Source organism: Tripterygium wilfordii, chromosome 11, assembly GCF_013401445.1.
Source record: "Tripterygium wilfordii isolate XIE 37 chromosome 11, ASM1340144v1, whole genome shotgun sequence".
In the NCBI taxonomy this organism is placed as follows: Eukaryota; Viridiplantae; Streptophyta; class Magnoliopsida; order Celastrales; family Celastraceae; genus Tripterygium; species Tripterygium wilfordii.
Genome location: NC_052242.1, coordinates 2,313,991 through 2,338,687, shown reverse-complemented (window position 1 = coordinate 2,338,687; position 24,697 = coordinate 2,313,991). Strand labels below are relative to the sequence as shown.

Sequence of the window (24,697 nt, the reverse complement as noted above, 5' to 3'; positions counted from 1 at the left end):
GTTATGTGAGGCCCAGCAAATAGACACGAGGTAGAGGTTTTAGGATTAAGTCTTCCCTCTAATACTATGTCATAGATTAGATACTCATAAGAGCATCGCATAAATTCAACCTAAAACAATTTGAAGATGTATTGTCTACTTTGAACACGAGGCTCGTACGGTTTTGTCCTTAAAAGGACTCTCTTTGTTGAGAGTGATTAAATCTTTACTTATAAATCATATTGGTGGCTTACACGTAATCAATGTGAGATACAAGGGGTTAGTGCATATAAGTCACTAAAAAATATCTCCGTTTGCAATGAAATCATTGAAAGAAAAAAAATTTCAAATTGGGTACTCAATGTTTTAAATTTAAGCAATTAGGCCACTCTGGTCCAATTCCGGTCAGATGCTCGTTGAAAATTGTTGAGCTGTCATTTAACTGTCACGGTGAAATATAAAATTAAAAATAAAAATAACACCTGGATATAAGAACAAACAAGTTGAATTAAAAGAGAATGAGAGGTAGTCTGGTTGGTCGGGTTGTCTGTCAAGGACCTTGAGGTTCAGGGTTCCATTTTCATCAGGGGGTTTGGGATTTGGGTAGTTTTCCATCCGCTGTGGTGGCCTTCATGCCCCTCGGGCATGGCTTAGCGTGTGTGTGGCATGTGGGTCTTTCAAAAAAAAAAAAAAGTTGAATTAAAAGATGAAAAAGGGAGAAAATTTTTTAAAAAAAAAATTAAACTTGTTAGATCTGAATGTCTGGATCTGGTCATTTATATTCCACTGTGACACTTAAATGACAGCTCAACAATTTCCGGCGAGTATCTGACCGGAATTGGACCAGAGTGACCTCATTACTTAAATTTAGAACATTGAGTGATCCAATTTGAAAAATTTTCCTGTCAGTGATCTAATTACAAACGGAGTATCTTTTCGTGACCTATATGCACTAAACTCGAGATACAAGTATTAACAAAATGCTAGTATGTCGGAAAATAAAATCAATGAGAGTCGATGTTTTTCCAGTACACAATTCAAAGTCGATCCCTATAATTAGTCGCATTTTCCCACTCTTCACGGCAATAGAAAGCAAGGACTAAGAAACCTTTGTCAGGTCTTTCTGTAGAAAAAATAACGATCATAAATCAAGTAGGCCAGATTAGTTTGTCTAGCATGTGCCCTCTCTCTTTTCTCCAACTTGTATGTGCTCTCTGTTTGTCTGACTGTCCATTCACGCTGACTGACTTCTGCAATAATAATCCTCGACTGGGTCCTAAATAGATCTTCTTTTATTTGTGGATATATTTAATTTAATTTAATTTTATCTTATCATTCTAGTTTTTTAAAATATAAATTAAAAAAAAATTTGTATTTTGAAGTCTCCCCGAAATCTCTCCCATCTACGAATTGTGGGCCTCCCATTTAGATTTTAGACAAAGTTGTGGCCAACCATTTAATGCAAGCAAAGTGGACCAATATCTGCTCATACCCAAGAAAGTGCATTATAATGAGAAACACAGAGACAGAGATTTTGAACCAATCATAATGAGAAATGAGAATGCCATTATTAAGTCAAAGTCTTCACAAACAATCAGTGTAGTCGCCTTCATCTTATTAATGAGAAATTGGAAAGAAAAGACAGTATGGGACCTTCTTTGAAATCTCTGATAATCGGGTGCGAAACTGTGAGAGTATAAAATGGAGGTTGAACCCATAATTTTGCAAATCACACTGCCAACCAAAAATGGGGAGAAAGGAAAATTTATCTATGGAGAAGTCTCCCTCCCTCCTCTTCCTCCTCCTCCTCATTGTTTTGCTGAATAGCAGAGTCAATGTTGTTTCTGACTCTGTTGATGAAGCCAATGCTCTTCTCAAATGGAAACTCAGCCTTCCTACCCAAACACAGTCTAAGCTAGCTTCATGGTCCCACCTTCCTAATAATGCCACCGTCTCTGGACCATGCACTTGGCTTGGAATTTCTTGTGCAGATGGAAGTGTCAACAGAGTCAATCTTTCAATCTCAGGTATTGAAGGCACACTAGCTCAATTTTCATTCACATCCTTCCCTAATCTTGCATATGTTGATCTAAGCATCAATGCCTTCAATGGTTCCATTCCACCCCAAATCAGTCGGCTTACAAAGCTCATATATCTTGACTTGTCGACTAATCAATTTTCTGGGAATATCCCACCTCAGATAGGCTTGTTAACTCATCTTGAGGTCTTGCATCTAGTTGAAAATCAGTTGAATGGTTCCATTCCGGAAGAGATGGGCAATTTAAAGTCCCTTAACGAGCTTGCCCTGTATAGTAACCATCTAGATGGACCAATTCCAACTTCTTTGGGAAATTTAAGCAATCTAGTTAACTTGTATCTCTATAACAACTCAATATCAGGTTCTATTCCTCCACAAATAGGAAACCTCTCCAATTTGGTTGTGCTCTTCATGGATACCAATCACCTAACAGGTATTATCCCTTCAACTTTGGGAAACTTGAAGAACCTAATTGTGTTGTACGTGTTTCACAACCAACTTTCTGGATCCATTCCCCCAGAGATAGGAAATTTGATCTCCCTTCAGGAGCTAAGTTTCCATTCAAACAATCTTTCTGGTCTAATTCCAACTTCTCTAGGTGGTCTCACAAATCTCACCCTTCTTCATCTTTATAATAATAACCTATCTGGGCCTATTCCTGAGGAGATAGGAAATCTAAAATCACTTTATGATCTAGAGTTGAGCCAAAATCAACTCAATAGTTCTGTTCCAGCTTCACTTGGCAATTTGAACGACTTGGAATTTCTTTTTCTCCGTGACAACAAACTTTCTGGATCCATTCCTCAAGAAATAGCAAATCTCATAAAGCTGACAGTTCTGCAACTAGATACTAACCAGTTCACTGGTAACCTGCCTGCAAAGATTTGCCAAAGTGGAATGCTACAAAACTTCACTGCAGACGACAACAATTTCACAGGTCCTATTCCCAAAAGCTTGAGAAACTGCACAAGTTTGGTCCGATTGCGATTGGGAAGAAATCTTCTTGTCGGAAATATATCAGAGGACTTTGGAGTCTACCCAAAACTAGATTATATTGATCTGAGTGGAAATAAGCTTCATGGTGAGATTTCATCCAATTGGGGAAGATGTCTACAATTACAAACCCTAATAATATCTGGGAACAATATTACTGGGAGAATACCATCTAGTATTGCAAACTTCAGTCAGTTACATGTACTTGATTTCTCTTCCAATGGTATAGTTGGCGAGATTCCAAAGGAAATAGGAAGGTTGACTTCTTTGCTGAAAGTGTATTTAAATGGAAATCTACTCTCTGGTGGAGTACCTCAAGAATTTGGATCGTTGACTAATCTTGAGCATCTAGATCTGTCAGCAAATAGATTGAGCGGTTCAATCCCAAATAATTTCCAAGAGTTCGTGAAGCTGAACTACTTAAATTTGAGCAATAATCAATTTGGTCAGGAAATTCCAGTGCAGTTGTTGAAGTTTGTTCAACTTTCCCAACTAGATCTGAGTAATAACTTGCTTGTTGGTTGTATACCATCGAGCATAAACTCTTTGGAAAGCTTGGAGGAGTTGAATATCTCCCACAATAATCTCTCAGGTAGCATTCCAGACATCTTCACGAAGATGCATAGTCTGTTGCACATTGACATATCGTACAACGAGTTGGAAGGTCCTATACCGGATAGCAAAGCATTTCGAGATGCTGGCTTTGAAGCGTTGCGGGGGAACAAAGGTTTGTGTGGTGATGTCCAAGGACTGCAACCATGCAAACCTTCAGTGCAGCAAAAAGACAAAAAGAAGAGCCACAAAGTCCTGTTTATAACCATTTTCCTCCCTCTTTCAGGTGTGTTTTTACTTCTATTTGCTCTCTGCGGAATTTTCTTCATGAAAAGAAAAGGAAAGGAAGATCCCCAAGCTAAAGAAGTTAGCCTGCCTTATAAAAGTTTCTTTTCCTCATCAACTTATGATGGAAAGATGATGTATGAAGAAATCATCACAGCAACCAAGGATTTTGATGCCTCGTATTGCATTGGAAAAGGTGGATTTGGAAGTGTCTACAAAGCCAAGTTGCCATCAGCTGGCATTGTAGCCGTGAAGAAACTCCATTCTTTGTCTGATAACCAGTATATATCCCAAAAAGAGTTCTTGAACGAGATACATGTGTTACTGGAGATAAGACATCGAAACATTGTGAAGCTTCATGGATTCTGCTCGAGTGCTCGACACTCATTTTTGGTCTATGAATACCTTGAAAGGGGCAGCTTAGCCTCAATCCTGAGCAAAGAAGCAGCGGCTAAAGAATTAGATTGGAATACGAGAGTGGACATCGTTAAATGTCTTGCCCACGCCCTCTCTTACATGCACCACGATTGTTTTCCTCCAATTGTCCATCGAGACATCTCAAGCAGCAATATTTTGCTGGATTCCAACTATGTGGCTCATATAGCAGACTTTGGCACCGCAAAGCTTCTTAAACCGGACTCATCCAATTGGACTGCATTTGCTGGCACATATGGATATGCCGCTCCAGGTAACGTATTCCATTGCTCTATTACTTCAAACAATCAAAAAGTCAAAATGTGCTAGGACATGATTTGTTGAATTTATCTACATTCTTATGCAGAGTTTGGTTACACGATGAAGGTAACAGAGAAATGTGATGTTTATAGTTTTGGTGTAATAGCACTGGAAGTGATCAAAGGAGAGCATCCTAGGGACATCATCCCCTCTCTATCATCTCCTTGGGCTACGGAGAACGCATTACCAGAAGAAGTTCTTGACCAACGCCTTGCACCTCCTTCACCTGATGTTGTGGATGAAGTTATCATGGTCGTGAAAATAGCAACTCAATGCTTGGATGCTAATGCACAATCCAGGCCGACAATGCATATGATTTCCCAGCTATTTTTATCCCAATCACCATTTTAGATTCACCTCTCATTGCTATACTTGTATAACAAGGTAAAAATAAGTGATTATTCAGGACATCACAAGGCATCAAATACGAATATTTCTATGTTATTGAAGCATAGTTTTTCACAAGCAGCCAATAAATATGATGACTACTGCAACAAATTGAGCCAATCTTCAGCCTAGTTTCAGCACTTAGTTTGAATGTGATTTTCATTTATCTCCGGTTGGCAACGATCACAGAAATATCCTTTAAACAAGTAATTAATGGATTAATTTGCAACATTTTATGGTTTCCAGGAAAAGAAAATCATGACTCAACACTTTGTTTGATTTGCATTTTCACATCTACCAAAGTCCAAAAGATAAGCACTAGCTTAAGTTTAAATTTGTAATTTGTAAGATGGTAGTAGTGGTCGATTGATTTCTAATAGCCGAGGCTACTCTAACTTGAAATGTTGTGCCAAAGAGCACGTTCCGCGGGGCGTTACCGCCCTCAAAACGGTGCGGTAACGCCCCAGTTGAAAAAGCTTCAATTTGAAGCTTTTTCAACAGCGGTTGGCCCTTCTCTTTTTCTTTTTTAATGTGGGACCCACATGGCTCCCACAAATTAAAAATTATTTTTATATTTAAAAATGATGGGACCCACCTGTATAATATTTAAATAATATTTATATAAATTAAATTAAATTCTTAATAACATAGAAAATGTACTATTAAATTAAATTCTTAATAACATATTTATATAATAAAATTAAATTCTTAATAAGATAAATTAAATTTTTAATAACATACAAAATTCTTAATAATATTTTATATTTATTAATTTATAATTATTATAATTATCTATTAGAAATTATATTTAGGGTTTAGATTATATATATATATATATATATATATTATATTTAATGTTTAGCTAAAGTAATTATAATTTTTACATAATAAATTATACTTATAAATTAATAATAATACAACTTTTTTTTTTTTTTAAACACCTTAGAAGCTACAAACAGCTTTCAGTTCACCAAACACCTTACAGCTTATTTTAGAGCTTTAAGCTCAGTTTTTTTTTTTCACAGCGTAACAGTTAGCGTTGAAAATCAACACAACCGCTCTACCAAACGGAGCCGTTAAGAAAGAAAAGGCACTTGATAATCCGATGACGTAAACCAATATGAGCCCGCTTGTGGCAGCGGCATGCAGGTCATCGCCTTGGAAGCGGTAGTCTACCGTTATAGTTTTCTAGAGGTCCATCGGCGGCGAGACGTCTCAAAGCCATTTCTCTTAACGTCAAAAGGGTCTCGACCGTCTGTCAGTCGGTCTGAGTCCTACAAGGGCGACAACTGATAACGGTTAATCATAGCGTAATTTCGGCCTTTCAGAAAGAGCTCATAATAAAAACAAGAGGCCCAATAGGTTGTTCTTGGGCCGCATAGGCCCTACCAGACTACCAGTTAAGCCCTTGAACCATGGACGGGAATCTGAGACGTTCATTTATAGACGAGATTTATTTTGCTCCCGTACGGCGTTCGGATGGGCGAAGGAGAAGGTTCCAAAACTTGCTGAGTTACCCACGTCCATGATTCGGTGAGTTTAAGCATCCATGGCATTTTTCATCTTCTTTCATTTGATGTAAGCTTTGTCTAAGTGTGAAATATATGGGATGTCTTTACTGCTGGCAAAATTGTAGTACATTGTAATGTAATTTTACTGGTGTTTGATCTAATATTGATTTGTCATTCACTGGGTATTAACTCAAGCAAAATCGCTACCCCAAGGTCATTTGCCACCTCAATTACAAATTTATCTTTAGGGTGCATAAATGATTCAAATGTGAACTGTGAATTAGGTGGGAGGAATGTAATGATGTTACTTATAGAGTATACTGTAGAAACTTGTTCAGAGTTTGTAATGGTATTATTGTTTCTGTATGAAATTGTGGAATGCAGTAATGAGTTAAAAAATGACTTGACTTGAGCATTGTCAAGTCTTGCAATACTTAACCCAAATCACTTCCCATCCATTTGTGCCCCTCTTACAGCATTCAGCCATTCAAAAAAAGCTGATCACATAAATTCAACCAAAACAACTCAAAGAGATATTATCTACTCTAGATTTACGTTCGCACGGTTCTATCCTTAAAAAGACATTTTTTATTGAGAGTGATTGAATCTTTACTTATAAATTATAAATTATATCAGTGACTTAAACCTAATCAATGTGAAATACAAGTTTTAATAGAACGCTAGTATGTTGGAAATTAAAATCAATGAGTCAATGATTTCCAGAATATAAATCATACTCGGTCACTATAATTAGTCGCATTTCTCCACTCTTCACGGCAATGGAAAGTAGGAACTACGAACCCTTAGTCAAGTCTTTTTTGTAGAAAAAAATGATCATAAATAATGTAGGGCAGATTAATTGCTCTAGCAATCAATTACTTGTTCCCACTCTCTGTTTGTCTGATAGTCTATTCTTCACGCTAACTTCCTTAGTCAATTCTTTCGTTGGAAAAAAATGACCATGTAAAGCAGATTTAGTTGGTCTAGCAATAAATCACTTTTGTGTGCTCCCTCTTCATCGACTATTCATTTACACTTAGAGTGTGTTTGGATTGAGGGATTTGGAGGGAAGGGAAGAGAATGGAAAAAGAATTTCCTTCCAATTATCTTGTTTGGATAATTTATAAAAAATTGAGGGAAGGGATTTGAGGGGATTTGGGAGGAAGATTTCATTAAATTTTTGTCAAAATTCTTTCCTCCCAAAATGGAGTCATTTGGAGGGAAGAGATTATTAATTAAGTTACTTATAAGTTTAAAACCAATTTTACCCTTTAACATAACACTTAAACATAAAAAATAAGGATAAACTAGTAAATTAAACTATTTTTCTTTCCTTTCTTTTTGTTTATCTATCCAAACATGAGAGAGGGAAATGTATTTTCCCTTCCATTCTCTTCCCTTCTCTTCCTTCCCTTTCCCTTCCCTTCCCTTCCCCCCAAATCCCTCAATCCAAACACACTCTTAGAGTTTTTGGATTGAGGAATTTTTGGAGGTCATTTGGAGGGAAGAGATTATTAATTAAGTTACTTATAAGTTTAAAACCAATTTTACCCTTGAACATAACACTTAAACATAAAAAATAAGGATAAACTAGTAAATTAAACTATTTTTCTTTCCTTTCTTTTTGTTTATCTATCCAAACATGAGAGAGGGAAATGTATTTTCCCTTCCATTCTCTTCCCTTCTCTTCCTTCCCTTTCCCTTCCCTTCCCTTCCCCCCAAATCCCTCAATCCAAACACACTCTTAGAGTTTTTGGATTGAGGATTTTTTGGGGGGGGGGGGGGGGAGGAAGGGAAAAAGAATGGATGTATCTTTCATTCTCCCATGTTTAGATAGATAAAAAAGAACGGAAAGAAAATTGATTTAATTTATTAATTTATCCTTATTTTGTATGTTAAAATATTATGTATAAGTACAAAATAGGTTTTTAACTTATAAATAAGTTAATTAGTTACTCATTCCCTCAAAATGACTCCATTTTGAGAGGAATAATTTTGACAAAAATTTAATGAAATTTTTCTCCCAAATCCCTCCCCTTACTATGTTATAAACTATCCAAACAAGAAAATTGGAAGAAAACTCTATTTCTCTTCCCTTTCCCTTCCCCCAAATCCTTCAATCTAAACAACACATTCTTAGGCATGTAAAAAATACAGGGTCTCCGCATGACTCGCCCCAAACAAACAGAAACGCCCTGTTAGTTAACGGGTCGGGACGAGTACGAGTATTTTGTGGGGAAAATACCAACGATATTATAACGGGGATTAGTAAGGATTTGTCTAATGGGTACGGAAGACGGGCAAAGAGATCCCTTGCACTAAACTCCACCTGTTGACATCCCTAATCACGTTGCTAGCTGGGTCCTAAATAAATATTCTTTTATTTGTGGAAACATTTAATTTAATTTAACCACCAACAAATATCAAAAATTTTATTAAAAAACACTAAATAGTATAAGTAAGAATTACACACTTGAAAATTAAGCACAAACAATAATCGATCTTCAATTATACTATAAGCTTATAACTAATTTGAACAAATCCACAGGTTCTTATTATTACTCTTAAGGAGGAAAAAAAACCATAAAAGAGAGAGGGAGAAAGACTTGAAGAAATTTGAAGTCTTCACAACACCAACCCCAAAGTCACTCCCATCTACAGTAAAGACGAATTGTGGGGCCTCCCACTTAAATTTTTCATCAACTGATGCGAGATGTCTGCATCAATTATTGCTTATTTAGTCTTCTTTTTGGTATGGAATTGTTCATCTAGTCTACTGCCAATATATAGTGGAATAGAAAAAATCAAGGTTTTTAAAACCGGACCGGTCATCAAACCGGAAAAGTCTTCGATTCACGGTTCAAAGGTTCAACCGGGGTTCGAACCGGGTTTGAACCGATTTTAACGTAATGAATTATTTATAAATATATTTATATTATATGCATATAATATATAAGAAAATTTCATAAAAATACAATATATTCAAATAAAGTACCATTTTAAGCAAAGAAAATCTCATAGCCTAGTTGGTTAAAGCCTTTTTTAATGAACAAAAGGTTTTGAGTTCAAACCCGACAAATAACAAAATTTCAAAAATATTTTATTAACTTTAATAAATGACCGAACCGGTCAAAACCGGTCCGGTTCTGACCGGTTCAACCGATGAACTGGTCGGTTCAACCGAAAATATCCCGGTTCATCAATTACCGGTTCTGACACCTCAACAGGACCGGACAAGTGGCCGGTCACCGGTTGGACCGGTCCGACCGGCCGGTCCGGTCCGGTTTTCAAAACCTTGGAAAAAATTTCCATTCATACAAAGACCAAGACATCAACCAAAAAAAAACAGAGAAAGAACTACCAAGCCTGTTGAAATTGTAATTAGTATGTCAAAGTCTTCGCAAACAACAAATATAGTAGCCTTCATCTCATTAATGAGAAATTGAAAGAAGAAAAAGAAACAAAAAAAAAAAAAAAACACCAGGCAGTATGTGACCTTCCATGAAATCTCTGAAAATCTAGTGTGAAGCTGCAAGTATAAAATGGAGTTTAACCCATAATTTTGCAAATCACACCGCCAACCAAAAATGGGGAGAAAAGAAAATTTATCTTTGGAGAAGTCACTCTCCCTCCTCGTCCTCATTGTTTTGCTGAATAGCAGGGTTAATGTTGTTTCCGACTCTGTTGATGAAACCAATGCTCTTCTCAAATGGAAAGTCAGCCTTCCTACCCAAACACAGTCTAAGCTAGCATCATGGTCTCTCCTTCCTAATAATGCCACCGTCTCCCAACCATGCACTTGGCTTGGAATTTCTTGTGCAGATGGAAGTGTCAACAGAGTCAATCTTTCAATTTCAGGTATTGAAGGCACACTAGATCAATTTTCATTCACATCCTTCCCTAATCTTGCATACGTTGATCTAAGCATCAATGGCCTCAATGGTTCCATTCCACCTCAAATCAGTCAGCTTACAAAACTCATATATCTTGACTTGTCGACTAATCAATTTTCTGGGAATATCCCACCTCAGATAGGCTTGTTAACTCATCTTGAGGTCTTGCATCTAGTTGAAAATCAGTTGAATGGTTCCATTCCGGAAGAGATGGGCAATTTAAAGTCCCTTAACGAGCTTGCCCTGTATAGTAACCATCTAGATGGACCAATTCCAACTTCTTTGGGAAATTTAAGCAATCTAGTTAGCTTGTATCTCTATAACAACTCAATATCAGGTTCTATTCCTCCACAAATAGGGAACCTCTCCAATTTGGTTGTGCTCTTCATGGATACCAATCACCTAACAGGTACTATCCCTTCAACTTTGGGAAACTTGAAGAACCTAATTGTGTTGTATGTGTTTCACAACCAACTTTCTGGATTCATTCCCCCAGAGATAGGAAATTTGATCTCCCTTCAAGAGCTAAGTTTCCATTCAAACAATCTTTCTGGTCTAATTCCAACTTCTCTAGGTGGTCCTACAAATCTCACCCTTCTTCATCTTTATAATAATAACCTATTTGGGCCTATTCCTGAGGAGATAGGAAATCTAAAATCACTGTATGATCTAGAGTTGAGCCAAAATCAACTCAATGGTTCTGTTCCAGCTTCACTTGGCAATTTGAACGACTTGGAATTTCTTTTTCTCCGTGACAACAAACTTTCTGGATCCATTCCCCAAGAAATAGCAAGTCTCAGAAAGCTGACAGTGCTGCAACTGGATACTAACCAGTTCACTGGTTACCTGCCTGCAAAGATTTGTCAAAGTGGAATGCTACAAAACTTCACTGCAGACGACAACAATTTCACAGGTCCTATTCCCAAAAGCTTGAGAAACTGCACAAGTTTGGTCCGATTGCGCTTGGGAAGAAATCTTCTTGTCGGAAATATATCAGAGGACTTTGGAGTCTACCCAAAACTAGATTATATTGATCTGAGTGGAAATAAGCTCCATGGTGAGATTTCATCCAATTGGGGAAGATGTCCACAATTACAAACCCTAATAATATCTGGGAACAATATTACTGGGAGAATACCATCTAGTATTGGAAACTTCAGTCGGCTACATGTACTTGATTTCTCTTCCAATGGTATAGTTGGCGAGATTCCAAAGGAAATAGGAAGGTTGACTTCTTTGCTGAGAGTGAATTTGAATGGAAATCTACTCTTTGGTGGCATACCTCAAGAATTTGGATCCTTGTCTAATCTTGAGCATCTGGACCTGTCAGCAAATAGATTGAGCAATTCAATCCCAAACAATTTTCAGGAGCTCGTGAAACTAAACTACTTAAATTTGAGTAATAATAAGTTTGACCAGGAAATTCCAATGCAATTAGTGAAGTTAGTTCACCTTTCCCAACTAGACCTAAGTAATAACTTTCTTGTTGGTCACATACCGTCGAGCGTAGACTCTTTGGAAAGCTTGGAGAATATGAATCTCTCCCACAACAATCTCTCAGGCAGCATTCCAGACAGCTTCAAGAATATGCCTGGCTTGCTGTACATTGACATATCGTACAATGAGTTGGAAGGTCCTATACCGGAGAGCAAAACCTTTCAAGATGCTGGCTTTGAAGCATTGCAGGGGAACAAAGGTTTGTGTGGTGATGTCCAAGGACTGCAACCATGCAAACCTTCTGTGCAGCAAAAAGACAATACAAAGAAGAGCCACAAAATCCTGTTTTTAGCCATTTCCCTCCCTCTTGCAGGACTACTTTTACTTCTATTTGCTCTCTGCGTGATTTTCTTCACCAAAAGAAAAGGAAAGGAAGATCTCCAAGCTGAAGAAATCATCCTGCCTGATAAAAGTTTCTTTTCCACATCAACTTATGATGAAAAGATTATGTATGAAGAAATCATCACAGCAACCAAGGATTTTGATGCCTCATATTGCATTGGAAAGGGTGAATTTGGAAGTGTCTACAAAGCGAAGTTGCCATCAACGGGCGTTGTAGCCGTAAAGAAACTACATTCTTTGTCTGATAGCCAATATATATCCCAAAAGGAGTTCCTGAACGAGATACAAGCGTTACTGGAGATAAGACATCAAAACATTATGAAGCTTCATGGGTTCTGCTCAAGTGTTCGATACTCATTTTTGGTCTATGAGTACCTTGAAAGGGGCGACTTGGCCTCAATCCTGAGTAAAGAAGCAACAGCCAAAGAATTAGATTGGAATACGAGAGTGGACATTGTTAAATGTGTTGCCCACGCCCTCTCTTACATGCACCACGATTGCTTTCCTCCAATTGTCCATCGAGACATTTCAAGCAGCAATATTTTGTTGGATTCCAACTATGTGGCTCATATATCAAACTTTGGCATCGCAAAGCTTCTTAAACCAGACTCATCCAATTGGACTGCATTAGCTGGCACATGTGGATATGTCGCTCCTGGTAACGTATTCCATTGTTCTATTACTTCAACCAGCCATAATGTGTATCTACAAGAAAATACATCATAAATTTGTTGAATTTATTTAAATTTTTATGCAGAGCTTGCTTACACGATGAAGGTAACCGAGAAATGTGATGTGTATAGCTTTGGTGTAATAGCATTGGAAGTGATCAAAGGAGAGCATCCTGGGGACATCATCCCCTCTCTACCATCTCCCTGGGCTACGGATAACACATTATCAGAAGAAGTTCTTGACCAACGCCTTGCACCTCCTTCACCTGATGTCGTGGATGAAGTTATCATGGTCGTGAAAATAGCAACTCAATGCTTGAATGCTAATGCACAATCTAGGCCGACAATGCATATGATTTCCCAGCTATTTTCATCCCAATCAGCATTTTAGATTCACATCGCACTCCTATACTCGGTATAACTAGGTAAAATAAATGAGTATTCAGTTCATCACAATGCATCAGGTACGGATATTTCTATGTTATTATAGTGACTTATTAGTTTACACAATATTTACCTTAATCATTCTTATTTGCTTAACTGCACATTATTTCTCTGCCTTGATTTACAATGTCAAGGAAAATACTACTCTTTGGAGCTACTCATATAACTAATTCAGGCCTGGATCTATGCAAGATAAGACAGTACCTAATGCAACAAATTGAGCCACTTATAAATATGATTACTACTGCAACAAATTGAGCCAATCTTCAGCCCAGTTTCAGCACTTAATTTGAATGTGAATTTCATTTCTCTCTGTTTGGCAGCAATCAGAGAAATAATTTCTAAACATGTAACAGATTAATTTGCAACAGTTATGATCCTTGGCTTGTTTTCTGTTCCCTTCCTTCCGTCTTTTCTATTTTCCTAGAAAACGTCGTCTTCTTTTTTCAAGCTGTTTCCAAGCAATTTTCTGCTTCTGTATTTCCTAAATTGCGCAACCAAACCTGTTTCCCCATTGTTTTTTTGTTTTCCAAACAATGAAAACAGCATAGAAAACAAGCAGAGAACCTGATACTTTCCACGAAAAGAAAATTATGACAACATTTTCTAATTTGCATTTTCACATCTACCACCAAAGTCCAAATATACTAGTGGTTGATTGATTTCTAATAGCAGAGGATGCTCTAACTCGAAATGTTAAGAAAGAAAAGGCACCTGATGACGAAATTGAATATGAGCGCACTTGTGGCAGCGACGACGCAGGTCATCGCCGCGGAACCGGTAGTCTGCCGTTATAGTGTTCTACAGGTCCATCGGCAGCGAAAGGTCTCAAAGCCATTTCTCTTATCGGCTACAATCAAGCTGGGCTTGCTTGCTTAGCGTCAAAAAGGTCCCGACCTTCTGTCAGTCAGTCAGACTCGCTGGTCCTACGAGGGCGACAAATGATAACGGGTTAACGACAGCGTAATTTGGGCCTTTTAGAAAGAGCCCATGATGAAAATTAGAAGAGGCCCATTATATCTTGAGTGTTATTGAGTTTAATACAAATCCACAAATTATTATTATTACTCTAGGAGAAAATTTTGTCAAATCAAGACTCATATAATAAAAAAAACATTAAAAAGAGGGAGAAAAAAAATTTATAAAGAGGTTCTGTGACATGTTGGAGAAAAAAAACCCCTCATTTTTAGGAATTTATATCAATTAAAAAATTTATATTGTTCAGAGAAAAAAACAGAAAACAAATATGAATAAAAATGTTGTGGGTCTAAGGCAATGTAGCACTTACCTTAGAATTTGGACCGGCCATGAATGGTTTAAATTTCAACAATTTTGAAGTTTCACTGTTTGAAGTCAATAGCACCAAAAACTTGCCACTTGAGAGAAATTAAAAAGATAAGGAAGTATGAATTTTTTCTTCGTATGATGTATGCATCAATTGTTTATTTAGTCTTTTTGTTTGGTATGGAATTAGTCATCGAGTCTACTGCCAATATACTACAATACAACCTTTTTCAATTGATTCAAGACAAAGACTTAAAAAAAAAACAAGAAAAAGAGACAGAGACTTGGAACCAAGCCTGATGAGACCGTCATTATTTTAAGTCAAAAGTCTTCACAAATATAAAATATGGTCGCCTTCATCCAATTATTAAAAGAGAAATTGGGGGAAAAAAAAAAGAAACGGTATGAGAGCTTATATGAAATCTCTGATAATCGGGTGTGAAGCTGCAAGTATAAAAATGGAGTTTCAACCCATGATTTTGCATATTACATTACCAAAAATGGGGACACAGTCTCACTCATCTTTGGAGAAGTCACTCTGCCTCCTCGTCCTCATAGTTTTGCTGGATAGCACAGTCAATGTTGTTTCTGACTCTGTTGATGAAGCCAATGCTCTTCTCAAATGGAAAGTCAGCCTTCCAAGCCAAACCCAGTCGAAGCTAGCTTCATGGTCTCTCCTTCCTAACAATGCCACCGTCTCCCAACCATGCACTTGGCTTGGAATTTCTTGTGCGAATGGAAGTGTCAATATGGTCAATCTTTCAATTTCAGGTATTGAAGGCACACTAGATCAATTTTCATTCACATCATTCCCTAATCTTGTATACGTTGATCTAAGCATCAATGGCCTCAATGGTTCCATTCCACCCCAAATCAGTCAGCTTACAAAGCTCATATATCTTGACTTGTCGATTAATCAATTTTCTGGGAATATCCCACCTCAGATAGGCTTGTTAACTCATCTTGAGGTCCTGCATCTAGTTGAAACTCAGTTGAATGGTTCCATTCCTGAAGAGATAGGCAATTTAAAGTCCCTTAATGAGCTTGCTCTGTATAGTAACCAGCTAGATGGACCAATTCCAATTTCTTTGGGAAATTTAAGCAATCTAGTTAACTTGTATCTCTTTAACAACTCATTGTCCGGTTATATTCCTCCACAAATAGGGAACCTCTCCAATTTGGTTTTGCTCTACATGGATACCAATCTCCTAACAGGTCCTATCCCTTCCACTTTGGGAAACTTGAAGAACCTAACTGTGTTGTTTGTGTTTCACAACCAACTTTCTGGATCCATTCCCCCAGAGATTGGAAATTTGATCTCCCTTCAAGAGCTAAGTTTCCATTCAAACAATCTTTCTGGTCTAATTCCAACTTCTCTAGGTGGTCTCACAAATCTCACACTTCTTCACCTTTATGTTAATAACCTATCCGGGCCTATTCCTGAGGAGATAGGAAATCTAAAATCACTTTATGATCTAGAGATTAGCCAAAATCAACTCAATGGTTCTGTTCCAGCTTCCCTTGGCAGTTTGAACAACTTGGAATTTCTTTTTCTCCGTGACAACAAACTTTCTGGATCCATTCCTCAAGAAATATCAAATCTCACAAAGCTGACTGTGTTGCAACTAGATACTAACCAGTTCACTGGTTACTTGCCTGTAAAGATTTGCCAGAGTGGAGTACTTAAAAATTTCACTGCAAATAACAACAATTTCACAGGTCCTATTCCCAAAAGCTTGAGAAACTGCACAAGTTTGGTCCGACTACGCTTGGAAGTAAATCGACTAGTTGGAAATGTATCAGAGGACTTTGGAGTCTACCCAAATCTAGATTACATTGATCTAAGTGACAATAAGTTCCATGGCGAGATTTCATCCAATTGGGGAAGATGTCCACAATTACAAAGCCTAAGAATATCTGGCAACAATATTACTGGGAGAATACCATCTGATATTGGAAACTCTAGTCAGCTACATGAACTTGACTTCTCTTCCAATGGTATAGTTGGTGAGATTCCAAAGGAAATAGGAAGGTTGACTTCTTTGCTGAAAGTGAATTTGAATGGAAATCTACTCTCGGGTGGCATACCTCAAGAATTTGGATCCTTGACTAACCTCGAGTATCTGGACCTATCAGCAAATATATTGAGCAGTTCAATCCCAAACAATTTCCAAGAGTTTGTGGAGCTCAACTACTTAAACTTGAGCAATAATCAATTTGGCGGGGAAATTCCAGTGCAGTTACTGAAGTTAGTTCACCTTTCCCAACTAGACCTGAGTAATAACTTGCTTGTTGGTCATATACCGTCAGGCATAGACTCTTTGGAAAGCTTGGAGCAGCTGAATCTCTCCCACAACAATCTCTCAGGCAGTATTCCAGACAGCTTCACAAATATGCTTGGCTTGTTGCATATTGACATATCGTACAATGAGTTAGAAGGTCCTATACCGGATAGCAGAGCATTTCGAGATGCTAGCTTTGAAGCATTGCAAGGGAACAAAGGTTTGTGTGGTAATGTCCAAGGAATGCAACCATGCAAAACTTCGATGCAGAAAAAAGACAAAAAGAAGAGCCACAAAGTCCTGTTTTTAACCATTTTCCTCCCTCTTTCAGGAGTATTTTTACTTATATTTGCTCTCTGCGGAATTTTCTTCATGAAAAGAGAAGGAAAGGAAGATCCCCAAGCTAAAGAAGTCAGCCTGCCTTATAAAAGTTTCTTTTCCTCATCAACTTATGATGGAAAGATAATGTATGAAGAAATCATCACAGCAACCAAGGATTTTGATGCCTCGTATTGCATTGGAAAAGGTGGATTTGGAAGTGTCTACAAAGCCAAGTTGCCATCAACTGGCATTGTAGCCGTGAAGAAACTCCATTCTTTGTCTGATAACCAGTATATATCCCAAAAAGAGTTCTTGAACGAGATAAAAGTGTTACTGGAGATAAGACATCGAAATATTGTGAAGCTTCATGGGTTCTGCTCGAGTGCTCGATACTCATTTCTTGTGTATGAGTACCTTGAAAGGGGCAGCTTGTCCTCAATCCTGAGCAAAGAAGCAGCAGCTAAAGAATTAGATTGGAATAAGAGAGTGGACATTGTTAAATGTGTTGCCCACGCCCTCTCTTACATGCACCACGATTGCTTTCCTCCAATTGTCCATCGAGACATTTCAAGCGGCAATATTTTGCTGGATTCGAACTATGTGGCTCATATATCAGACTTTGGCACCGCAAAGCTTCTTAAACCTGACTCATCCAATTGGACCGCATTTGCTGGCACATATGGATATGTGGCTCCAGGTAACGTGCTCCTTCATTCTATCACTTCAAACAATCAAAATGAATATCCACAGGAACATACATAATAAATTTGTTGAATTTATTTGAATTCTTATGCAGAGCTTGCTTACACGATGAAGGTAACCGAGAAATGTGATGTGTATAGCTTTGGCGTAATAGCACTGGAAGTGATCAAAGGAGAGCATCCTGGAGACATCATCCCCTCTCTACCATCTCCCTGGGCAACGGATAACACATTATCAGAAGAAGTTCTTGACCAACGCCTTGCACCTCCTTCACTTGATGTCGTGGATGAAGTTATCATGGTCGTGAAAATAGCAACTCAATGCTTGAATGCTAATGCACAATCTAGGCCGACAATGCATATGATTTCCCAGCTATTTTCATCCCAATCACCATTTTAGATTCACCTCGCTCTCCAACGCTCGTATAACCAGGTAAAAACAAGTGATTATTCAGGACATCACAATATATCAAGTACGAATATTTCTATGTTATTAAAATATAGTTTTTCATAAGTAGCCATAGCCTAATTCACATATTTTACCTTAATTCTTCTTATTTGCTTAACTGCACATTATTTCTCTTCCTTTTTTTCAATGTCAAGAAAAATACTACAGTATGAACTATGAAGCTACTCAGATAACTAATTCAGGCTGTATCTATGCAAGATAAGACAGTACCCAACGCAAACAACGTGAAGACAGCAAATTGAGCCAATATTCAGCACTTAATTTGAATGTGATCTCATTTATCTCTGTTTGGCAACCATCACAGAAATATCTTATAAACAAGTAACGGATTAATTTGCAACAGTTAGGGCATAGTTTCCAGGAAAAGAAAAGAAAATTATGACTCAACATTTTGTTTGATTTACATTTTCACATCTACCAAAATCCAAAGATAAGCTCTTTAGTTTTAATTTGTAAGATGATATTAGGGCTTGATTGATTTCTAATAGCAGAGGCCGCTCTAACTTGAAATCTGAAAGGAAAGGCACCTGATAATCTGATGACGTAACCGAATAAGGGCCTACATGCGGCAGAGACGATGCAGTTCATCGCCATGGAACCGGTAGTCCGCCGTTGTAGTTTTCGACAGGTCCATCGACGGCGAAACGTCTCAAAGTCAAAGCTATTTCTCTTATTGGGTCTCGAGTCTCGACCATCTGTTTGTCAGTCAGTCTCTGCCTCAGGTCCTACAAGGCCGACAACTGCTAACGAAGCGTAATTTCGGCCTTTCAGAAAGAGCCCAATATGTTGTTTGTGGGCCGCACAGGCGCCTACCAGTTAAATTCTTGAACCGTGAACGGGAATGGCGAAGGGGAAGACGCCAAAACTTGCTGAGATGCTGAGTTTCCCACGTACATGGTTCGGCGAGTTTAAGCATCCATGGAAGATTTCATTTTCTTTCATTCGGTGTAAGCTAGGTTTTTTCTTTGGATTTAAGCGAGGATTCCTTTCATATGTGATATTCTCGAATTGCTATTTTGCTGTGAGTGCTCTCACTGCTCTTGGAGTCTGGAGTCGATGCTTATGGCCCCAGTTCCTTTTACTGTCCTGAATTTCACTCATGCTGTTATTATGAAGTCGAATCAGTATTCTGATTCTTCGGCATTGTTTTGTTCTTCAATTTAAAACCGCTTGCTTGTGAACTCTCAACCCTGGAATAGTCCTTGCTTTGATAGTAGTATATGTGTAAGCTTTGTCAAGTGTGAAATATATGGCATGTCTTTAGTCTTTACTGGTGGGAAAATTTGGTTGATTGGAAAGCTCAGGCAGGAGTAGGACATTCCATAAAAATCTTTCTGACTAGTTGTTGCTCTTGTTCTGAACTTAAACTATTTGATTTATTTTTCTATGGTCCATAATAGGTTTCTGTGCTTGTTCATGTGTTAAATCTTTCTAGACAACAAATCAGCACCAAAAAAATTTTAGCACATTGTAATGGAATTTTGTTGAAGTCTGATTAAATATTGAAAGACCCCAAATCATGGAATCCAAAAAAAAGCTAAGAGGTGTTTTTCTTGACCATTTATCTGTCCAGGACAACTGCACAAAAGTGCAAGGGATATATAAACAGAGGCTCAATCTTACTGTTTTATATGTAGACTTCTCTCTTTATGTGACTTGTACCCAATTGTCTTTTGTTTTTATCTTGGATGCTTCATAACACAAACGAAGCCAATGAACCATGTATTGAGGACGTATATAACGAGGAACAAGCAATGTCATTTGATTGGATTAAAAGAGTGAATGTTGTCAAAGGTGTAGCCAATGCTATTTCCTATATGCACCATGATTGCTTGTTTCCAGGTACCAGAACATGCAATGCAATAAAGTTTGTGTAATGCCTGTTTGTCTTACTGCCCCTTGCACTACGTAGATACTGATACATCCCAATACTTGATTCTCGTTAAGGATTACTTGACTTGAGCATTGTGGAGTCTTGTTGGCCTCCCTCCTTTCCCTCAAAGAGAAAGTCGCATTGTTGGCCTCCCTGTCTCCCTTGTAGCATTATGAGAAAGCTGCGCTTCCGCATGCTGCGCAGGAGGGTTAAGTCGACCGGTGACCGTCCACTGTCCTATATGCATCCACTATGTGATTTGACTCCAAGTAATTGGAGTGGGAGGGTATGGAAAATGTCTACAAAGCTGTATTATCAACTGGACAGTTTGTGGCTGTAAAGAAACTTCACCAACTCTCAGACTGTGAAATTGCTAATTCAATATCTTTTACGAGCGAAATTTGTGCTTTGACAGAAATCTGGCATCACAATGTTATCAGGTTCTATAGTTTCTGCTCACATCACAGCACTCACTTTTGGTTTATGAGTTTTTGGATGGAGGAAGCTTGGAAAAGATACTTTGTGACGAGGAACAAGCAATGTCATTTGACTGGATTAAGAGAGTGAATGTTGTCAAAGGTGTAGCCAATGCTATTTCCTGTATGCACCATAAGTGTTCATCTCCTATAATTCAAAGGGACATATCAAGTAAAAACGTTGTGTTGGATAAAGAATATGAACCTCATATCTTTGATTTTGGCACTGCAAGAGCTCTGGACCCTACTTCATCCAATTGGACTTCTTTAGCAGGCACATTAGGGTACATAGCTTCAGGTAATTTCCATCTCAATTTTTCTTCAAATTAAGCTTCATTATCACTGTTGTGAACAATGTTGGATGGCTTGGCGCGTCAAGTAATTGATTTTGTTTGTAGAACTTGCCTACACAATGGATGTGAATGGAAAATGTGACGTTTATAGCTTCGGGGTTTTGGCAATGGAAATACTGGTGGGGGAGAAGAAAAGAAGTTGAAAAACTGTGAGAAGAAAAGGAAGCAGACGGTGAAAATGGTGATGGAGAAGAGAGTAGAGTAACTTAGCTAACAAGGTAGGTTTTCGGTTGAATTTTGTACAGTATAAAATAAAGAAATACTATTAAATAGAAATATTAAGTTATTACTAATAATGCCAGCAAGAGAAAAGGACAAACTGCCTTTTTCCTAAAGTGGCATATGTGGCACACGCGTCAAAATAAAGAGAAATAGCCAACGCAATGCATATCCGGTATCCCCGATCCCAAAGGCCAAATCCACGTCGTTGTCTTTGACCTTTGCGAATATAATAATAATAATGTCGACCACTCGCTGCTTCCTCACATTCCATTCACTCACTCACACACTCGCCCTTTCGTTTCCGCGTCTGCAACCTACAGAGACCAAAAATGTCGACTCTCTCGGTTCCTGAGCCTGTGCCTTCTGTGACTGAAGACTGTGAGCAACTGAGGAAAGCCTTTTCAGGTCTCTTTCACTATGCCTTTCCACAGTTTGATGATCCGATTCACGAAACGATTTACAAAGACTTTGTACTTTTTTTGCTGTTGTATATGGTGTTGATGTGTTATATCTTGTCTGATCTTCTTATCGTAAGACATTTTGTGTAGATCGCCACATGTTTGTGCGTGTATTGAAAGGAATGTTTTATATCTACGATAGACCAGTTTAATGGTGTTGAATCTATTTAGTTTCTTTTAAAAGGATTAGATCTGTATATTAGATCTGAATATTGATGCTTGATAATCTTATCGATGGGATTAGATGTAATCGTATCTTCATTTTCGACTAAAGCTGCATATGTATGTTGAATTTCGACATGATGCTATGTTACACTGATCTATTTTAAGTTTCTTCTTGTCTACTTCATTCGATCATGATTTTTTTCCTATCCGCAGATACGTTTCTATGATTGAATTTTTTTGGGACTCAGAGTTGGTAGGATTTCAAACCAAATATATATATATGCTTGTATATGAGAATTTGATTATTGGACTTTTGGACATGCCTCTAATTCAGAGGTGCAATTTTCATGCAAACCAGATGGATCTTCAACCATCTGGAAGGGATTTGTATGAGAAAATTACAATGTAACAGAAGCTATTTCACAAAAAGGCTTCCTGGTTTCTGTCTTTTGTCTTAAAGGGCACTATGTCTGAAGTTTTTGCTTGGCAACTAGTGGATTAATTTAGATGTGTTGCAGATCCAATGGTTCATAATACTTTTTCCGCTTCCTTTTCATTTAAACTGTTGCAGGATGGGGAACTAATGAGGGATTAATCATCTCCATTTTGGCACATAGAAATGCTGCTCAAAGGAAGTTGATTCGAGAAACATATGCTGCAACTCATGGAGAAGATCTCCTGAAAGCACTGGAGAAGGAACTTACTAATGACTTTGAGGTTTGTTTACGAATAAACTCACTTCTTGTCCAACAGTGAATAATCTAACTGTTATAGATTGCATAAGTGCTCTGCAAGAGAAAGAGAAAAAGAAAAAGAAGAAGAACATGACAAAGGCAGTACAGGCAACAATAATCTAACTTTTTTTCCTATGAGCTGTTTAGTTTATTAGATGTTAACTTATAATGCTACTTATATTTGGTGGACTAAGCAATCAGTGTTCTGCTTAACACTAACAAAATATAAGTTGATTTATTCCCCATGATCAGAGGGCAATATTGCTTTGGACTCTTGATCCTGCTGAGCGTGATGCACTTTTGGCTAATGAGGCAACTAAGAGGTGGACTTCAAGCAATCAAGTTCTCATGGAAATAGCCTGCACAAGGTCTTCCAATCAATTGCTTTTGGCAAGGCAGGCATACCATGCTCGTTACAAGAAGTCCCTTGAAGAGGATGTTGCCCATCACACAACCGGAGATTTCTGCAAGGTACTGCATCTCAACATTTTTAAAACTAAGAAGGAACATAAGTATTGATTGGGAAACAATTTGCTTGATGTATCTTTCATGCAATGTTGCTCTGCTACAGAAAAGGTCAACAAGGCTGTGGGTGAATCAAAAACACAGATGGTGATGTGATGAACTCTACTGTAATTCTGTTTGAATAAGATTGCATGATAAAAAGCTATAGACATTTTTTTTAATTTTTTTTTCTTTTGAATGGAACTATGCAATAATACACCCTTTTGAAGTTATTGAAGTGAATGTTTGGTGAGAAATGTACTGATACTCTGTGTTTATAAGTCACTTGTGACTTGTCCGTTTTTATCATAGATCGAAACTGAACAAATTTTCCATTATGTTCGGTCATCTCAGCTTTTGTTCCCTCTTGTGAGCTCATATCGGTATGAGGGAGATGAGGTGAACATGACTCTGGCAAAATCAGAGGCTAAGATTCTCCATGAGAAGATTTCAGAGAAGGCTTATAGTCATGAAGATGTGATCAGGATTTTGGCTACGAGGAGCAAATCACAGATTAATGCTACCCTTAACCACTACAAAAATGAATATGGAAATGATATCAACAAGGTATGCTAGTGAGCCATATGGTGATGGTTTTTTGGAATCTTGTGAGACTCTTCAAACCAATAGTAGTGTTGCGACTTGCAATGGCTCCCAAACCTTTAGCTTTCCTTACTGCTTCTACAGAGTCTTTCATTTTTTATTTTATTAGTATTTTTTCCTTTTAAAACAGTTTCAAATACCATAATAATAATATTATTTTTTGGTTTATAACTTCTAAGTTTAATCTGCTCTCATCCCATGAGTCCCACCACCTCCCTCTTTCGTTGTAATTTAGGGAACGACTTGTTGGCTCTGAATTAGTAAACTATATATTATCCTTACTAGTAGTATCAATCTCTCATTGTGCCTATCCATATTGGTCTTTTTGTGTAGAAGTAATCCAATGATTGCCTATTTCAGGACTTGAAAACTGATCCCAAGGATGAGTTTCTTGCACTACTGAGGGCCACAGTTAAGTGCTTGGTTAGGCCAGAGAAGTATTTTGAGAAGGTTATTCGTCTTGCAATCAACAGGCAAGGAACTGATGAAGGTGCTCTCACTAGAGTTGTCACTTCGAGAGCAGAGGTTGACATGAAAATCATAGCAGAAGAGTACCACCGAAGGAGCAGTGTTCCTCTGGATCGTGCTATCGTCAAGGACACAACTGGAGACTATGAAAAGATGCTCTTGGCACTGATAGGGCATGGAGACAATTGAGTTAGTCCTTTCATTGACTAGCTATTCTATTATGAGGCTACTTATCTGGTTTTAATGATAATCTTACTATTAAGGTGTCCTTTTTATATTTGGTTTGAACTCATTTCGTGTGTTTTAAGGGTTGCCATATGCGGTTTCTTTCATTGAGTGCTATGATACCGACTCTGAGAGCTTATAATTTACCATATTAATAAAAATAATGTACTCGTTTAGAGTTGCAGATATTGCTACTTGCAATTTACCTCTACTTTTTTGTATTTGTCATGTA

At 37.8% G+C, this 24,697-nt stretch overlaps 4 protein-coding genes and 1 long non-coding RNA gene across 5 annotated transcripts; 4 read left to right on the top strand and 1 right to left on the bottom strand.

Moving 5' to 3' along the window:
• Positions 1-1,572: 1,572 nt before the first annotated feature.
• On the top strand, positions 1,573-5,048 carry LOC120009722 (MDIS1-interacting receptor like kinase 2-like). The gene is made up of 2 exons (XM_038860412.1): positions 1,573-4,535; positions 4,629-5,048. Exons 1-2 carry the CDS (start codon positions 1,727-1,729, stop codon positions 4,931-4,933), a joined length of 3,114 nt encoding a protein of 1,037 aa, XP_038716340.1. The 5' UTR covers positions 1,573-1,726; the 3' UTR covers positions 4,934-5,048.
• A 4,790-nt stretch (positions 5,049-9,838) lies between these two features.
• On the top strand, positions 9,839-13,406 carry LOC120009723 (MDIS1-interacting receptor like kinase 2-like). Its single transcript, XM_038860413.1, has 2 exons — positions 9,839-12,870; positions 12,970-13,406. Exons 1-2 carry the CDS (start codon positions 10,068-10,070, stop codon positions 13,272-13,274), a joined length of 3,108 nt encoding a protein of 1,035 aa, XP_038716341.1. The 5' UTR covers positions 9,839-10,067; the 3' UTR covers positions 13,275-13,406.
• On the bottom strand, positions 12,872-14,254 carry LOC120009724. The gene is made up of 2 exons (XR_005470732.1): positions 14,042-14,254; positions 12,872-13,149 (listed from the first exon to the last, which is right to left on the bottom strand). It is a non-coding gene; the product is annotated as an uncharacterized LOC120009724 (long non-coding RNA).
• Positions 14,255-14,890: 636 nt separating this feature from the next.
• LOC120009342 (MDIS1-interacting receptor like kinase 2-like) lies at positions 14,891-19,578 on the top strand. The gene is made up of 2 exons (XM_038859896.1): positions 14,891-17,911; positions 18,011-19,578. Exons 1-2 carry the CDS (start codon positions 15,016-15,018, stop codon positions 18,313-18,315), a joined length of 3,201 nt encoding a protein of 1,066 aa, XP_038715824.1. The 5' UTR covers positions 14,891-15,015; the 3' UTR covers positions 18,316-19,578.
• Positions 19,579-21,554: 1,976 nt separating this feature from the next.
• Positions 21,555-24,664, top strand: LOC120009350 (annexin D1). Its single transcript, XM_038859908.1, has 5 exons — positions 21,555-21,713; positions 22,503-22,648; positions 22,918-23,136; positions 23,524-23,736; positions 24,133-24,664. Exons 1-5 carry the CDS (start codon positions 21,638-21,640, stop codon positions 24,427-24,429), a joined length of 951 nt encoding a protein of 316 aa, XP_038715836.1. The 5' UTR covers positions 21,555-21,637; the 3' UTR covers positions 24,430-24,664.
• Positions 24,665-24,697: the final 33 nt, after the last annotated feature.

Excerpts from the sequence above, each read along its gene's own strand:
- LOC120009723 (XM_038860413.1), top strand. The coding sequence starts at position 10,068 with ATGGGGAGAAAAGAAAATTTATCTTTGGAGAAGTCACTCTCCCTCCTC. Across the intron at positions 12,871-12,969 it reads ATGTGGATATGTCGCTCCTG|AGCTTGCTTACACGATGAAG; the intron begins GTAACGTATTCC and ends ATTTTTATGCAG.
- LOC120009342 (XM_038859896.1), top strand. The coding sequence starts at position 15,016 with ATGAGAGCTTATATGAAATCTCTGATAATCGGGTGTGAAGCTGCAAGT. Across the intron at positions 17,912-18,010 it reads ATATGGATATGTGGCTCCAG|AGCTTGCTTACACGATGAAG; the intron begins GTAACGTGCTCC and ends ATTCTTATGCAG.
- LOC120009350 (XM_038859908.1), top strand. The coding sequence starts at position 21,638 with ATGTCGACTCTCTCGGTTCCTGAGCCTGTGCCTTCTGTGACTGAAGAC. Across the intron at positions 23,137-23,523 it reads CAACCGGAGATTTCTGCAAG|CTTTTGTTCCCTCTTGTGAG; the intron begins GTACTGCATCTC and ends CGGTCATCTCAG. Across the intron at positions 23,737-24,132 it reads ATGGAAATGATATCAACAAG|GACTTGAAAACTGATCCCAA; the intron begins GTATGCTAGTGA and ends TGCCTATTTCAG.
- LOC120009722 (XM_038860412.1), top strand. The coding sequence starts at position 1,727 with ATGGGGAGAAAGGAAAATTTATCTATGGAGAAGTCTCCCTCCCTCCTC. Across the intron at positions 4,536-4,628 it reads ATATGGATATGCCGCTCCAG|AGTTTGGTTACACGATGAAG; the intron begins GTAACGTATTCC and ends ATTCTTATGCAG.